We start from the raw sequence: 16,938 nt of genomic DNA, 5'->3' as shown, positions 1-16,938 counted from the left end.
TATTGGCAGCCACGCGTCGATAATTTGACCGTACTAATTCTTACTCATCCTGCTTTTTTCCTGCAATCTCGGGTGTCGCGCAGTGCCTTGCCTTTGGCCCTCAGCTTTTTTATTACATATATTACAACCTCCCCTTGAATGTTTCGTCTAACAATTCTTGATTGGTAACACTGTGGTCTGCCATCTTTCAATTAATACCAGTGTTTCAATTCTGCAGAGCATCCGTTTGGATGCACTTGAATAGCGCACTTCCCAAAGTTACGAAGACAGTGTGCACTAACATTTTTTACTGTCAGCATAACTAAACTGTGCCTACTTATAAGGGCTTGCTGAGCAAGGAATATTCACTGCATACTTGCTCTATTACTCGGCATTTAATAAGGCGCACAGTGTAGCGTGCTCTCACCTAAAAATCCTTGTACAACCACCCACAGCCTAGGACGTTTACGCATGTCCTTAGCATTATCATCTTCCAAGTCTCTTTCAAAACTCCTGTGTAGCCACAGGTTGGGTATTGTAATTCCATATGCCACAAATAAAGCTTCAAAAATCAAGCTTCCTGGGATGAGCTCAAGCCCGATCCGCTTGTTTTATTCTCTCAGACTATTTTTCGAGGTCCAGTGTCACAGCACAAAACGTGCATCTTTAAATCTCTTGATATTCTGTCGAAACTGCAGGATTTTGTGCTCCTTACCAACACACGTCCAGCTAATCTGTTCCAGCTCGTGGTTCCTTCTGCACTGTCCGCACTAACACTCTTAGCTCATGCCAGTGCATCTCAATATTCATTTTTGTTCATGCCACGAAAGACTGCAATTGTCTTGCACCCCACAAGGCTGTGCAACTTAGTGTCCTTCGAAGTGGTCACTACAGAAGTGATGCTATAAATGACGAACACTTCGAGCTCCTACCTGGCACACCATTTCAAAGCTCGCCACTCAAGTATGTCATTTAGGACCACTAAGGTATGATACATGCTAAAAATGGTGTGTAGTCACTCGGTCACCTCGGCAAACCAATACAATGCTGCCTTATGCATAACGTGGTCGTCAAGACCTTTCTATATAATTTATTTCAAGCAATATCGGGGCAGATGTACACAATATTAGCATTTGGGAGAACCTGCACACTGCACAAGCTAGCTCTATCTACCTACATTTGCACACTGCAAAGGTAAACATGCATTAGTGCGCTAATCTGTGTTAACCAGTCTTTCCTTTTTGCTTGTCTGTTCTATTCAGCTAAGCAACGCATAGACCTCTTAATGTGGCTCAGTGAGGTTTGTACGTGTGTATGCATATGCGTGTAACTGTTATATATTCACGTATACTGAGGATAATACTAACTGAGCAGTTGGCTCATCTTAAACTTAAAGCTGTCATCATTAGGCTGCAGCACGTGCACTGACATCGCACAGGATACAGGCCTCTGGAAATTCGCCTCCATCGAAATTCGACCGCAGCGGCCAGGATCGAACCAGAGTCCTTCGGGTCAGCAGCCAAGTGCCATAACTACTGAACCACCGCTGTCGCCTTGGAGAACGTATGCATGTATGCCCCAAACATACTTGAATAGCTTATTTTTCATTTGATTCTATCAGGCGCCATAATACATCTCGTTCTGAAAATCCTATAGAAAGGACTCTATCCCAGCTGCAGGCAGGATTTGATTGTAAACCTTCGAAATCTGTTCTTGCATTCCCTTAACCTGTAAGCCGGTGCACTTACTCCTGTACCTAATTATGTATACATTACTACGGAAGGCACATGTAGGCTTTTCTGCAGTACTCAGCAACCGCTTTGTTTTTAAATTATGGGACAGTTAAAAATAATGCTTTGTGGCCGCAAGCACTAAACGCCACCTTGTTTCTGTACATGTTAACATTGATTGCCCCTCAACAGGACACCCCACACTTGCTCACAATGCTGCATACTCGTTTGCACAATGTTCGTAGAAAGGCAGCTCAGGAAGCACTGGTAAAATGAAGTGGCCTGCCTGCTATCACTGCAGAATAAAAAACCGTGCACTTTAGTCCTGTGATGCACACCGTTGCCAGTTTGTAGCATCGCAGTGATATTTCTATTCCGGCTTTCGTATTGGCCTGAAAAACATGACGAGCAGAAATCAGTATTGTTGCTTCGTCATTTTTTTGTGAGACTGCATGCACTTGCATTTACCATCGCTCTTCCATGTTCCTAAATGTTGGGAACTTTGTGATATCCTCATATATAGATGCATTCATGTTTGACAGCTACGTGATAAAATATGGCGAATTTTCATGCATGCATAATACATACATACACCTTTTGTTTAATGAGAGACAGTAGTGTGTTTGTTGTCATTTGACAACACATACGATGATGCAGATAGTATTGAACAGTGGCAGGAGTGAACAAGGACACAAGAAGAATGATACACGGGTGTTTCTGGATTTCCCACAGCTGAAGAACCAAGCTGAGCAAAAGTGATCTGTGACAGAGTATTATTCATGGTCATGAACAAGCAGTCCCCATCAGCAAGAGTAGATGCCTTTTCTACAGATGCAATAACCAATGTTGCCTAGGTCACCTTGACGTCAGAACCGATAGTATGGAATAAGCCTCCGTACAATTCCCTTCTAAGAACATGCAGGCATCTGCTGCACACTATTTCTTCTGCAGGACAGCCCAGCAGACACTGTTCGTGACATCGCTTTGGACAGTTAACAGTATCAATGAGGTGTTTGTTGTGGGTTTTCTCTTTTTAGTTCCATGCTAGCTATGCTCATATGTCCTTAGAATAAATATTTTTGTTTACATTGATTTCGCTTCCAAAGTAAGCCAATAAGGAATGTTTAGTTTCTATTTTTGGTTGTCAGAGGTTATCGCTGGACACTACACAAGTTACGTAGTGTGTGAATCGGAATCATAAAATTTCGATTACAGAAATTGTAGCATGTTCAGATGTTTAATATGTGCCAAGCATTTATTTTTAAGTTGTGTCATGACCATTCCACTCAAAGGACATCCTGAAAGGAAAATGTATGTCACAAGGCTACCTTCCTCAAAGCCAGCAAAGCATTGTCAGATATACACCATTACTTTTTTACTTGCAGTTATGTCGCATGCAGACAGCCAACTTCAGTGTTAATGTACTTCACTCAGGATGTTGAATTCCTTTTGCAAACAATGGAAACTCACTATACGCACGTACTTGATTTCATAGAAGTTCACCAGCTAAAAATAACGAGTCATATTCACCCGACATCACTGCTATCATACAGCAGCGCAGATAACCGTGTGGAAAAAACCCATGGTTACAGACAAAGTGCAGGAACCAGTGTGTACACATATGTAGTGCATGCTGTACGTACTGGTTCTTATTTCAGAACACTGGCCCCCGGTAACATACTTGCCAGACACCGCCTAGGAGCTGTTGCCCCATTTTCATCACTATACGTGTTCAGTGTTCAAATGCATGCGCTTTAATTAGCATACAACTGTGCAGCACTGCATACAATAATTTACAGTAGGTGTCAGCAGTTCACCCATGATGGCTGTTACTCATCCTTCTTTTCGATTATAACCTCAGAAATGCCTTCAGGTACTGTCCCTGGGCCTTTTCGAACCTCTGTCCTATTATGGGGACGGTGCTTGTGATTAGTCCCCTCAGTTCATAAACCATTAACTCTTCCCTCTTGAGGCTCTTAACTCGTACATGTTCCTCCGTAATGTCATTTCCCACCTGTCTTAGTTGCCCTCTGAGCTTCTCCCAAAAATGCAGGCTTCATCAACTGTTTTTTTTTATTTATTCCATTATCCTTTGTCACTGTATGAACGTCGCAGCATTCCTTTCTGAGAGTATGACATTCTTTCTTTTCAATGCCCCTTGTAAGCTGTGTTGGCATTGCGCGCATCCATCTCGGCATCCATGGGATCGGTCCACGCTACTAATACCGCCTCTATGTGCTCCCGAATTCGCTCACGCTGTCATGTACAGACCGCAGCCTGCCTTAATTTCGAGTGCTACTGCATTGTACAAGCGTCCGTGTCCTCCCCTTCCGTCTCGTGCCCCACTAGTAGGGAGGCTCTTCCCAGCGGTTCAACGCGCGGGCACAGAGGGGAATGAAGGCATCAAGGGGTATATCCACGAAACGGTTCGCTTTGAAGCCAGTTCGCCGCGTGCCGTCACCGTTGCGTGTGCATTGTGCTTCGTGCTGTTGCCGGAGGAAGTGTGGTTTTCGTTAAATATTTCATTGTCTTTTCGTACTTGCAAACTCAACGCAAATCGCACCGCCCTCGTGGTATCGCAGCAGCGCCTGCGCATGTTTTGCAACTGCTGCCTGTATAGCAGACGAATTTTTTCTGCGCTAGGCGCATGGACGGGTACTCTGCGTGCGGAAATGAGGTTCTTAGTGACGATTCAGGAAGGCGGGGACACAGCGAAACAACGCACTCTCTGATGACATCATAATAACTACGCTGCAGCTGGACGATTGCGTCGGCAGGGACGAATTCTGCGTCTAATTGCAAGTTCGCCCTGTTTGTGTTGGCCATGTCACCACGCAAAATCTCTGAACAAGATCTACTCATCTGGTCGCTGACGAGAGCCGCCGACAACAGCAAGAACTTCAAAACGCACGCCATGGCGACGCCGAGGCTCAGCCTAGGTGCAGATCGCCGAGGAACAGAAAAAATACTACGTGACCACGTTCTCGCGCTGACTAGGTTGCCATCAGACGGAGAAGGCTATTGGACAGACGGCAATTCCGGGCAATGCCAATCGGTATGCTGGGACCATCCGCCTCGCTCGCAAGCGCCGAAGTGATCGTACAACACCTTTCCGCCTGACGTACGCCCGGCGGCCAAAAACGAGCGGCCCGCTCGCCAAGCGGGCCTGGCGGAAGCCGCTCCAAAACGATCGTACGACGGCCTTCCGGGCTCATTCACACTTGAGAGTCGCAGCGGTCGCGCAACTGTTTTGGTCGAAAAGCGATAGTCGCAAACGGTCCCTATTCTTCCTTTCTTCTTTCACTCCCTCCTTTATCCCTTCCCTTACGGCGCGGTTCAGGTGTCCAACAATATATGAGACAGATACTGCGCCATTTCCTTTCCCCCAAAACCAATTATTATTATTATTAACGGTCGCGTTAGTGGAAAAGCGACAGTCGCGGGCCTGTCGCTCGTTGCTCGATTTTGCAGCCTCGCGACTGCGAGTCGCAAACCGCTGAACCAATCAGCGAGCGAGCCAAGCTTTCGGCAACGACGCCGCTCGAGGTGTCGCTGAGCGACGAACTGCGCTATCTGCTCCTTGGCTGCCGTAGTTGTCGCTAAGCCTAGCCGGTTTCACATCGATGGCGCAGCTGAGGGCGTTTCGGAACTGACCAGTGCTGTAACCAAGATGCTACTTTCGTTACGGCTTTATTGTGAACCCCGCGTCATGATAATATAAAAATATGCTCGACTTCCGCGACGCCTCCAGCAGCGGAGCAAGCAGACGCCAGGCGATCTAGCCGCTTTTGGCAACAGCAGCCAAGCGGCTATGAGAAGAAATTTGCTTGCATCCAGCAGCTCAGTATTAGCCAACAACCCTCAAAACTGATTCATTTTTGAATTTCGACTTCCCAGAGCATGGTATGAACGCGAACAAACAACATACTAGCGCATTTTTCTGACGCTAGAAGCCGGCATCCAGGCTGGCTGGCAGGCCGCTTGTACGGCCGCAGTGCACATTGCCGCTATATCTTCCTCTGCGCTCAGGTCGTCGCAGCACATTGCTAATATCGAGGGACTAGAGCACTATCGAGCGCCAAGCGCGAGCGCAGGAGACGCGGCCAAAGCAGACGAAACTCTCGAAAGCGCACGAATGGCGTCATTTCCACGAGTTCCATTTCAAACGGGAATCGAACGAGAAGGCGACCCGCAGGTAACCCTTGGAAGTGTGAACATCGGTGTTGTCAAACTGCGGTGTAGTCGCAGGCGACTGCTGGTCGCGCTCTCTCTGCGACTCTCAAGTGTGAATGAGCCCTAATGGCACAACCACTTTGGCGTCATGTAGGCCGACCTGGAGCTCCGGTCTTGCAAGTCGGATTATTCGAATGAGGAAACAGGCGTCAGCACCGCATGGGAACTTTCGGCTGGCCAGAAAACATCCCCTCCGCAGTCGACGTAGACCCGACGGCATCCTCCTCTCTCCCTGGCTCGACATATGGGACGGGGGCGTGTCCCTATGCGGGGTGGTGCGTGTTTGTGCGCGAGAATGCAAGTTTGAGGTCACTCACACCCTGGCGAGGGCGTCCTCAACCTGCGGAATCTAGGGACGGAGAACTGTATAAAACTGGTCAGCGAGTGCAGTGATGATCTCCTCAAGCCTCCTTTTGCATCCTCCATTATGATCCTACCTTAAGATCCTCTCTTCGGAGAGAAGTTCACTTCTGAACTCGCTTGTAAATATGTAATTAAAACCAAGGCATCTTTCTCCACTAACAAACTCCTTCACTCAGCGGCTGTCCTGTCCTGGTGATGGCGGCGGTCGGAGCAAGTGTCGTTCCTGACCACCTGTGGTCCCGGCAGAGAGAGACTCCGAGCCCCCCATCGAACAGCGGGCTCGACTTAGTTGCGTTACAAGTGAAATGCCTCGGCAAAAACAGTGTTGCTCATTGTTGGTAATGTGATGCTGTTCAATAGAAGCTGCAATGTGTATAGATATACTATGCTCAAGCAGCTTGGCGCATGTAAAAAGCAGTAAAATTGGTATTTATGTCGCAAGAAGTGAACGACTATCTGCCGGGAGTGATCTTTGCTCGTATTTCCAGTCCCGTGGCAGTTGAGCAACTCGAAAGATTTAAAAATTGGGGCCAGGTATTTTGCAGACCATTTGGCGTAGGGAACAAGAAAGGTGCTTGGCATGGTGTCAATTTCTGAAATGCCTTAATGTTTACGTTATAGGGACAACACGCCTTCACTCTGAGCCAAAATGAGTCCCGTGGTAGCAATAGCAGCAGTTAGTTTCTGTGAGCAGCGCGTAAGGAGCAACTGCGACTTCGTGCGTGCCGTGTGCAGACTTCACGGACCAAATACTTAGTCCTTGGCCTGCAAAGAAATAACTGAAGGACGAAGGACAGAATTTGCTCCCTCTGTTTCGGCATTATTCCCCAAACAAACATGGCGGTGCCCTTCAAAGCAGGGCCTCTCACTTCAGACTGCTTTCATCTTTGTCATTTTTACTGCCTTTTCATTGCATTCTCTGCAGATAAATAGGGCACCGGTCTTTCGCGTCGTCTCATTTCCCCTGTCACAAACGTTACAGTGATAACTTTCCTTTATTTTTCATTTAGAGTTACGATTCTGCCGCTTCTAGGCTTAAGAGGTGCGTCGGTTTGTTGACAAAATGTTTGCCGTCCCAACGACCAGACGGCGCCACTAGTCTGAGCTTATAGTTGCGTCTCTGCACACACTGAACTAAATGAGGGATTATTAGATATGACGTAAAGTCCCGCACAATACCTGCGTTTAGCGTATATATGGAAACTTGCATACGCATATGGTACGTCGACAGCGTCGATTTATACACTTTTCTAACCACATCTGCGTACGCCAAGAGCGGCGAGGTCGCGACCGGGAATTGTGAACGAGGCAGCACTTCGGCGGTACCAGATTTCGGTCGCGCTCGCCGCCGAATGCCTAAATGTGTTTGAGCCACAAGGTCACTGACCGCTCCGCTGCTGTCCGCGCAGAAGCGGTTTTGCGTGAGAAAAAGGCTTCGTGGAACCGAAGCGACTGGCAGCTGAGAAAGAGCATAAACAAGAACTGTGAGCTTCAATACGTACCGAATGTGAGTTGAAAGGCGTAGCGTTAAACGAGTATAAGCAGTTTCATTTCGTTGCCCTTTGTTTACGAGCTTAGCTGATGATGCGTAAGTACCGGCGACACTTAGCGAAACGATGAGCAGCATATATTCTATTCCCGAACGCCGCTGCCCGTCAATAATAAAAAAAACTAAGTGATCCACGGGCTTCTGTATTTGTTATCAACAGGCCGCAAGGTGCAGCTGCCAGTTGCTGCAAATAAGACGACCTTATGCGCAAAAAAAAGAAAACACGGATCTGTGTTTGTCATGTGCCAGAACTAAAACCTGATTATCCCACCTACAGCATCAGAACTCCAGAACGATGGAAAGTTCCAAAATGTCGCACTGCCTATGGACAACAGACACTCCGGTATAATCTTCCGCTATTATTGAATACTGTAGAAAAAGAAGGTACTGATGTATTAATTATGTCTCTTCCAAATATATACAAATATATTGCTGCTCATGCTCTTTTTTGTGAATGAACGCAAAGGTCTATCCTTATGTGCAATTACGTTACATTGTTTTATTTTTGAAAAAAAAAAGTTTTCCAGGCGTCCAAAATACAGTGCTCATTGAAACTTTTATTTATGCTTATATTATTGTGTCATGCGGTATATTGCTTTTTTTTCTCTTTGCAACAAAAAAATCTGATATTGTCTATTCCCCCTCTCTGCTGCTATGTACACTGTAAGGGGGCGGAGGATTTCTCAAGCCGCAAATGTATGGATTTTCCCTCCGCCTCCTTCCACTTCTTTCCGGAAAACAAAACCTGTATATATGTATGCACCGACCGGAAAGTACACAAAGTCCGACACTTCTTTTTTGGCCAAAAACGCTATTTAAACCGCTGTGCGTATACTTAAAGCCTTCCCTTAGCTAGTTGCAAAATCATATGACAGCAAAAGCACTATACTTTGATCAGAATAGCAATATATTCCTCCAACTTCAAACGATAAGTTAAAGAAAAACTAGCGCCAAAACCATGCAAACCACAAGAGAAGAACGAAGACGGGACACAAGCGCTAACTCAACTGAATTTTATTGAACCCTTCTCTCCCCTTGAAGCTTCACCGTATATAAGCTGCATCGTGGCTTCAATAAAATTCAGTTGAGTTATTTCTTGTGTCTCGTCTTCGTTCTTCTCTTGATGTTTGCATGCTTTTATCGCTAGTTTTTCTCTAATTTAAGTATGTACCAACTAGCCCAAAAAGAGGTGTTAATACGAACGATAAACGCAAGGAATGCATGTGCTTCGTATATAAGGCGCTTATTTTCTACTCCGGAACGTGTGCTGTGATGGCGTGATCACATCCGTGCTTGGATCCCAACCCAAACGTTGCGAGTGCGAATTCTGGTATTTTCTTGTTCGTTTATTTGTGGCTCTTTTCTTGGAATACGTCATAAGTGCTTGCGCCCAGACTATACCACTCTAAATTGCGCAGGAATTTGCTCTTCGTTTGCATTTTCTCTTTAAAAAACTGCTCCTGGGGACTAACTGTTGCACTCCTTTCTTAGGGGACCAACAGTTGCATCTTTTGCAGTTGATCCCTGAAAGGACTAATGGTTGTGAGAAATCGGTTGGTTCACAGAAAGACTTACCCTTCGCCCCCTATTAATTCTTTTCGTCTTAGGGTGTTCCTTGCTAACGCTTAAGTCTGAGGCAGCCGGGATACAATCAAAGTACTAAATAATGGGTAAATAAAGAAGAGAAATAATGATTTGATGCCTCAGCTGTTTCTGCATTATTTGTTACAGCGACTTCATTTATGTAGACAAGGTATAGTTTTCTTTATATTAGTGCAATATGTCGTCAAAATTTAGCTGGGGACAATAGAAAGGTTTTCGTGGCACGCTCTTACATGCATTAAACCTTGAAGTGACCATAATCAGCATGGATGAAACTCTTTGCAAAACGGAATGTATCTGTTGTTCCATCAGGCCTCGCTAGCATTTGGCGACTTCTCGCATTAATGACACACGGGCTGAGAACGAGACAGCGGATTATCGCCCTGTATGAAGTAGAACCCGCGTTTATAAAAGGAACAGTTGTCACAGAAATTCGTTTCATCTTATGAAGTCTCAAGCTTCCCTATGGTTGAGAATACGCGAAAAAATACAGCGCTTGTCCTGTGTTTTCTACCATTGAAGACCCCGTTTCCTGTGCTGTTATTTTTAAATATGTATCACCAACTCGCCCGCCTTCCTATCGTGTTGGACAAATGCAGCGCCAATTCAACCCACATTCTTTCTCTCTTCATGCCGTAATCAGCAGCGGAGTGTCTAACTTTGCGTCGGTGCAGTTTCTAGCCTCGTAGACTCTCTCCTGTTAACACTGCTGAGGCCGGCGAGCAGATATTGAGTCGATCTTATGCTGATAGAGAAACGTTCTCTATCTTCTTGCATTGCTTTCACGAAGGCGCTGTCCGTTCCTTTATCCGAAGGAGAAAAAATGTGCATGTTTCTATGTGTATGAATAACTTGCCAATAGTGGCATTTAATGAAGAAATGAAAACCATTGTGATGCATAGTTGACTGTGATAGCTTGGAAATTGATTACGATCGCACGAGAAGGAGCGAAAAGAATTGCTTAAGAACATTTTTTATTATGATTGGTAACACTTCGCTATTGTGCGACTACATTACGAAATGAAAAAGTCTGTGAACAATACTGTGCATGCATCAACACAGCGAAAAGTATCTAAGCATTCATGGTAAATATAAAACTTCCTTGGTTATGCACGCTATGCATGTAACTCACTGCGTCTGCAAGCAATCCAGCAAAGCCAAGAAACCGGGTAATTTTCTCCTATGACAAGGCATCTACTGTCGGGAGAAGAAGTCTCCACGAGTGGCATCCGAAGCCGCTAGCCGCTGGCTTCACACATTAAATGTGGTCGTCGTTGGAAGACGTGTCACCAATGCACCCTGATTGTTTCTCCCGTGTCTTGGAGACTTATGCCCGCGATTGTACGGTCTCGTTTTTCTGCCATGCAGTGGTCTGCTCGGTGTCGCGCAGCTCACAGTGAACTGGCATAAAAACACAGACACAATTGCGCCGGTAATATAGCGATTCACTGTCTATACAAAGTGCGACTAGAACTCGCACATACGATCACTATATCGTTACTAGCGATAGTAACCATAAAAGTAAGGACTAGAGCCTTAAAAGTCCTAGATGCACAAATTTCCTTCGTTTCCGCGTTCTGAGGCCTCATTCTCGTTGTCTTCTTCATCAAATAGCTCCACCTCGGTAGGCGCATCGGCGTCACTCCTGTAGAGAAAATGAAAGGGCATTCATTGAACCAACTTAGCAATTCATTATTTGCTCATTATGCACCCTACTAACTCTCATAAAGTATTCATTGAATGGGGTTTCGGCTTTAATTAAAAGCCTCATGCAAAGTTGTAGGTAAAAGCCGGCTGCAGCTTCCTGCTATTAGAATACTCCCATGCGAACGGACAGATACAACAGTTGTAGAGCACTCATTCCTTTGTTGCCGGTTGGAAGGCAATAGAAATTTTTAAGATATGCATGATAATTGTAGGGATATATTTAAGTGATTTTTTCAATAAGATCTGTTCAAAGCATGAAACCGTTCCTCACTCATGAAAAGAAAAAGGCTTCCCGCCTTAAACCAGGAACCTTGCACACAGCCTGCAGCAATGCGAAAAGCGCACCTTCCTGCACTTTTTTAGGCACATAAATGAACATCTGTGCGTCCTTTTCTCGGCAATTTAACCAGACTGAAGGACAAACATTTGTCACAAGGTGAGAATGACGAGGGACAAGGATTGCGCAACTCTTAATCTGTGCTGAAGATTTACATTGCTGCTTTCGATTAATGGTTTTCAAGCATGCAATACGCGCAAAAATGCTGCTGTTAAAGACTGACCCAAAATGTTCTTAACGATACCCCTATTGGCACCACAAATTGGCAGTGAGTCAGGGGCAGTGCTTGAACACAGGAATCATACAACTTTTTTCTTTAACGTGGCCAGTAGTAAGGCAGTGTAACGCTATGCAGACTTAAAGGAGAAGTCACACTAAACTTTATTAGTGTGTTCTAATGATGAGCAAGACATTACCAAACACTGATTTCACCTGCGTCCTATAATTAATTTGCAATTGAAATGGTTCCCTCATGTTGAGTTGGTGTCGGTTTCGACAGCCGAACCGTGGCACAACGTCGAAGTGGAATTCAGGTCACATGAGACATAAAATAGTGCGATACTCTAACTTGTTCCAGTCGATAATTGGACTCAAGCTCACCTAGTGGGAGTCAATTATATTAAACCCAAATCCTTACCCTAAAAGAGCCCGTTCTGGATGTCCGCAGGCTCCTGAGTTTCGCCTAGGCAACACTTATTTCGTCTTCCATAGATCTTTTACTGAAACGTTCAGAGAACGTCAATAGCAGCCTCTATGTTCGTGATTGCATGTCGCGAACCGCACTATGGAATAAGTCCTTGCATTTGAAATTTGCAGTTTCAGTTTCAGTTTCAGTTTATTTTATTAAAGACCCCTATTTAGGGGTTTTACATAAGGGGTGGGACTACAGATATAACATGAGGTTCCAATCTAACATCAGCTGCGTTAACTCTTGGCGGAATCTTGATGGACAGATAATGCCTGCGACTTGGTGAGGAAGGCCAATCCAGTCAGATGGTGCTCGGGAAAACAAGGAGGCCGAGAATGCAGTAGTACGGGAGCGTGGACGGACAACTTGAAGCGGATGACCAGTGCGCTGAGATATGTGCATGCGGCGTACAATGTAGGGCGCTTCGTGCAATGAACTGTAGAATAATTTGTGAAAAAGGCAGAGGCTAGCAATTCGCCGGCGGTGGGAAAGAACTGATAAGTTATTTTCAGCTTTCAAAGACGATACACTGATGTCGTATGAATATGCGGAATGAATGAATCAAACAGCGCGATTTTAAACGCGTTCGAGGTTATCCTTCAGATAGTTTAATGGGTACCCCAGATGGCGAATGCATATTCAAGTTTAGGTCTTATCAGTGACTTTTATGCTAGTAGTTTCAAGACCTTTGGTGCATGGCGTATGTGGCATTTGAGGAAACCTAGTTTTTTGTTGGCCGATGAAATGATGTTGGAAATGTGCGCACCCCAGGATGGGTTAGTTGATAGTGTGAAGCCTAGGTACTTAAATGTTAGCACAGATTCCATTGGTAGGTTGTCTATTGTGTAAGTAGAACGAAAAGGTCTAAGACTTCGGGTGAATGACATGAGGTCACATTTGTAGGGTTAAGAGTATTTAACCACTCATCACACTATTCTTGTACACTGTAAGGTCAGTCTGAAGAGCGTTCTGGTCCGAGATGTTAGTTACTGTACGATAAATGACGCAATCGTCAGAAAAAATGCGGATTGAGGAAGGCACATGCAAGTGTAAATCGTTAATGTATATTAAGAAAAGAAGAGGAGCCAGGACGGATCCTTGTGGGACACCTGAGGTTACGGGTAGGGGGCTAGGCGGCTGGCTGTTTATGAGCACAGATTGAGAACGATTAGTAAGAAACTGTTCTAACCATCTAAGACACGAGGGTGTAAATTTAGGAGTGAAAGTTTTAGCAGCAAGCGTCGGTAGGATACTTTATCAAATGCTTTAGCGTAATCTAAAAATACAGCGTCAGTCTGGATGTTACAGTCATGATTTGCATGCAGGTCATGTACAAAAAGTTCCAACTGTGTTTCACATGAAAATCCTTTCCTGAATTCATGTTGTGAATGGTGAAAGAAGTTTCTAGTGTCTAAGAAGTTCATGATTTGTGAGTTCATGATTTCATGACATGTTCCATGATCCTGCACGGCACGCTGGTTAGTGAGATGGAACGATAATTCAAAGGGGAATTTTTATTATCTGATTTGTAGACAGGAACGACCTTTCCCACCTTCCAGTCGTGAGGCAAAATAGCTGTAGACAATGACTGCAAAAATATGAGGCACAAAAATTTTGCAGAGGTATGTTTGATATTCTTTAACACTTTCGAGTTGATTTTGTTGATGCCGGCTGATGATGAGATTTTAATATCTTGAATTTGGGAAACAATACCATCACCAGATAACGCTATGGCCGGCATGTTATTCGTTATGTTTCTGGGAAGGGTAGGCGCTGAATGTATGCCGGTATCCTTCGTAAATACAGATGAAAATGCGTGACTGAACATGGCAGCACTGTTAGCATCTGCGATATCTCATGACATTCGTTATAGATAATAACTTCACGGGGCTGTTGGGGGTGTATTATTTTTCAAAATTTTTCTGGGCTGTGACGTAGGATGTTAGGCAAATCAATTCGGAAAAATGAGTTTTGCGTCACGGATGGCTGCTAGATAAGCTTTTTCAGCTGCGTAGTATTTATTCCATGCTGAAGTGCTCGGCCTATGATTGAGAGCGCGGAAAAGTCTTTTTTTTCTTATTTTCTATTCGTTTTATTGATCTTGCTAACCATGGTTTGTGGCGATTTTCACGAAAAGTGGTTTTCGGAGTGAATTTGTTTGTTAATTCGTGTACCTTGGTTTTAAAGATAAGCCAGTTGTCTTCAGGAGATCTGTTATGAAATGATGCTTCGAAGGATGGAAGAAAGGCAGTTAGTTCATTCTATATCGCCTCATAGTTTCCTTTGTCGTACAGAACGATAGTTTTTTTGTGAGTGACACGTGGTGCTGGAGCAAAGGAAAATGTGGCATGGATTACCTTGTGATCACTGATCTCTGGTAGGAAACAAATAGACGTTAGGGTTTCCGGATGGTTTGTTAGTATCAGGTCGAGAATGCTGGCGGAGATTTTTTCTACTCGTGTCGGCTCCGTAATGAGTTGCATAAGGTTAAAATTAAGGCACACGTCAAGAAAATAATTTGATTCAGTGTTAGCAGCCGTTTGGGTACACCAATAAACGTTTGGAAAGTTAGTCACCTAATAATACAATATGTGCGTTAGGGTGTTATGTAGCAACGTCACACAGTATTTGATTTATTTTGCGCAGAAATCAGGATTACTGTTTGGAGGGCGGTAGCAGACGCCAAGAAATACTGTTTGGGGCGAGGCTCGAATGAGAAGCTATAGAATTTCCACATCTGAGGCAAGGTTAATTGGCGTGCGTGACAACTGTTGGCTTTGTGCTATTAGAACCCCTCCCCCCCACCCACCTCGTGTTTCTTTACGATCTTTGCGATAAATGTCAAAACCGGGAAAGTCTGTCTGTATTTCGTGACCGCTAACATCGTTGGTCAACCAAGTTTCTGTTATGATGAGCAGGTTACTTTCGGATGATGAGTGAGGTTGAATACGGTATCGCGTTTCGGAAGAAAGCTACGATTGTTAGTAAAGATAATGAAAAATGAAAGCTTGTGCTGAGGCGTTGGATGGGAACAGTTTCTTACTCTGGTATCACGAGATGATGGCTACGATATTTCTGTGACTGTTTCTGATGATGCATCGTAGTAATAGCGCTTGGGGTCAATGAAGAGAGTTTTGAAGGGAAGGGCGAAACTACTTTTTTGTCTTTCGTCTTTTAACGCTAAGAATTTTCTCACATATGTGGAAGACTGCTTTTTCTTGATTCGTAAAGGCGCTTTGTTTCTCTTTTTAACCCATTGGAATTGTGCGGAGAAACGATTGACTTCCCCACTGAAGGAAAAACCAATGGTGCGTGGCCCTTTCTGGGCGCATTGGAAAAACGTGATAGCAAGAAGTTCTCATTCAGAGCGTATAGGAGACAAACCAATACCCAGAGATTCTTCAACTTCATTTATTTATTTATTTATTTATTTATTTGAGATACCCTCATGGCCCGTGGGGCATTATTGAGGGGAGTAAAACACACATTTAAATAAGTTTGTTACAAAAGGAGACCAGTTCAGCCGGCCACACAAAAGAAATCAGTTGAAAAAAAACTCTGTTCAAACGAGAAAATGTCATTTTCAGCCCTACTGAAGACAGGGCAAGTGACATGAGACTGTGCAGCAAGAATCTTCACGCAACGAGTACCCAACTGGCTTTGTCGCATCTGTGGAAACGGAGTTATTTCGCCCAGCCCGTGAAACTCACTTGACCTCCACCCTGAAAAGTGTCACTGTTCTGTACGCCTATGCGTACACGTTTGTGGAATCACAAAGCAACACTGCAAAAAAGACACAAATCAGTTAGACCTCAAGGGAAAATGGTTTAAGAGAACTTGTTGGGCTATTTGGTTGGCTTAATTGTAGTTATGTCTGGGGATAACTTGCCGATAAGAGCAGCTCTAGCGATTAAGAATTTTTCGCTTATCCCTGAGAAGTCTACAAAAGTAAAAAGCCGCGCAGTGGCAATGTGTTAACCTCTGGGTTTGGTCAGCCTTGCTAAAGAAATCGAAAAAAGCAAAAATAAAGCGCTGAGAGTGTTCTTTGCAGTTAAAACGCACAAGCATAGCTTACCGTTCAGAACGATAGTTACGGAAAAGGGTTCTTAATTGGAAGAAGCAGATCAGTATTTTCTTGTTGAAGAATTTTAACAAACTAGATATAAGAGATTTGTTATTAGGGAAAAGATTAGGGAAAAGAAGTTTGTGAATTCCGGAAATCTGAAGTTGAGGTTGGGTGTGGATGTTGGTTCTTGATTTATATCATTCTGTGCCCCACGCTGCCATATTTACTGCAGTCAGGGAATGTATTCAAAGAAATGATCCTTTTGCTTCCCAGAACTCTGCCGGTATGTATATTGATGATTTTTATCTGTTTTAAAGTTTTCCTTGGAGTCCACTTTATAACATTTGAACAGCGGTGTTTTCTGCAGAAAGCGGGCATTTGTATAAGATCGTGTGTCGCGCCGGTATCGTGTAACATCTTTCTTTCACAAATGGACCAAGTCCTTCATCAGGTTTTACCAGCTAACAAAGTTTTTAAAGTTTTTACATACGTGGACATTTTTTTTGTTATTTTAACCAAGGACGCAAGCTTGAACTTTGCTGAAGATGCACACGATGCTTTATCCCTATTTAGACAACATAGGAAAGGCTTGGATTTTGCATGTGAACTGCCTGTGGACAATTTTTTACAGTTTTTACATCTTAACATTCAGTTCTGTACGGATCATGTGTGTTGGGCTTACGC

The 16,938-nt window shown here is 44.3% G+C and overlaps 1 protein-coding gene across 4 annotated transcripts in view; it reads right to left on the bottom strand.

The window, feature by feature from the left end:
- Window positions 1-10,413: 10,413 nt before the first annotated feature.
- Window positions 10,414-16,938, bottom strand: part of LOC144116035 (solute carrier family 22 member 4-like) — a 211,713-nt gene continuing 205,188 nt past the window's right edge. For all 4 annotated transcript variants that reach the window (XM_077650698.1, XM_077650701.1, XM_077650699.1 and 1 more), the window contains one exon: window positions 10,414-11,101. In XM_077650698.1, coding sequence (XP_077506824.1) covers window positions 11,002-11,101 — 100 coding nt within the window. In that variant the 3' untranslated portion in view covers window positions 10,414-11,001. The remainder of the gene's footprint in view (window positions 11,102-16,938) is intronic.

This window comes from Amblyomma americanum, chromosome 1 (assembly GCF_052857255.1).
Source record: "Amblyomma americanum isolate KBUSLIRL-KWMA chromosome 1, ASM5285725v1, whole genome shotgun sequence".
Lineage (NCBI taxonomy): Eukaryota > Metazoa > Arthropoda > Arachnida > Ixodida > Ixodidae > Amblyomma > Amblyomma americanum.
Note: the sequence above shows the minus strand (reverse complement) of the source record. Positions and strands in the feature narration are given on the sequence as shown.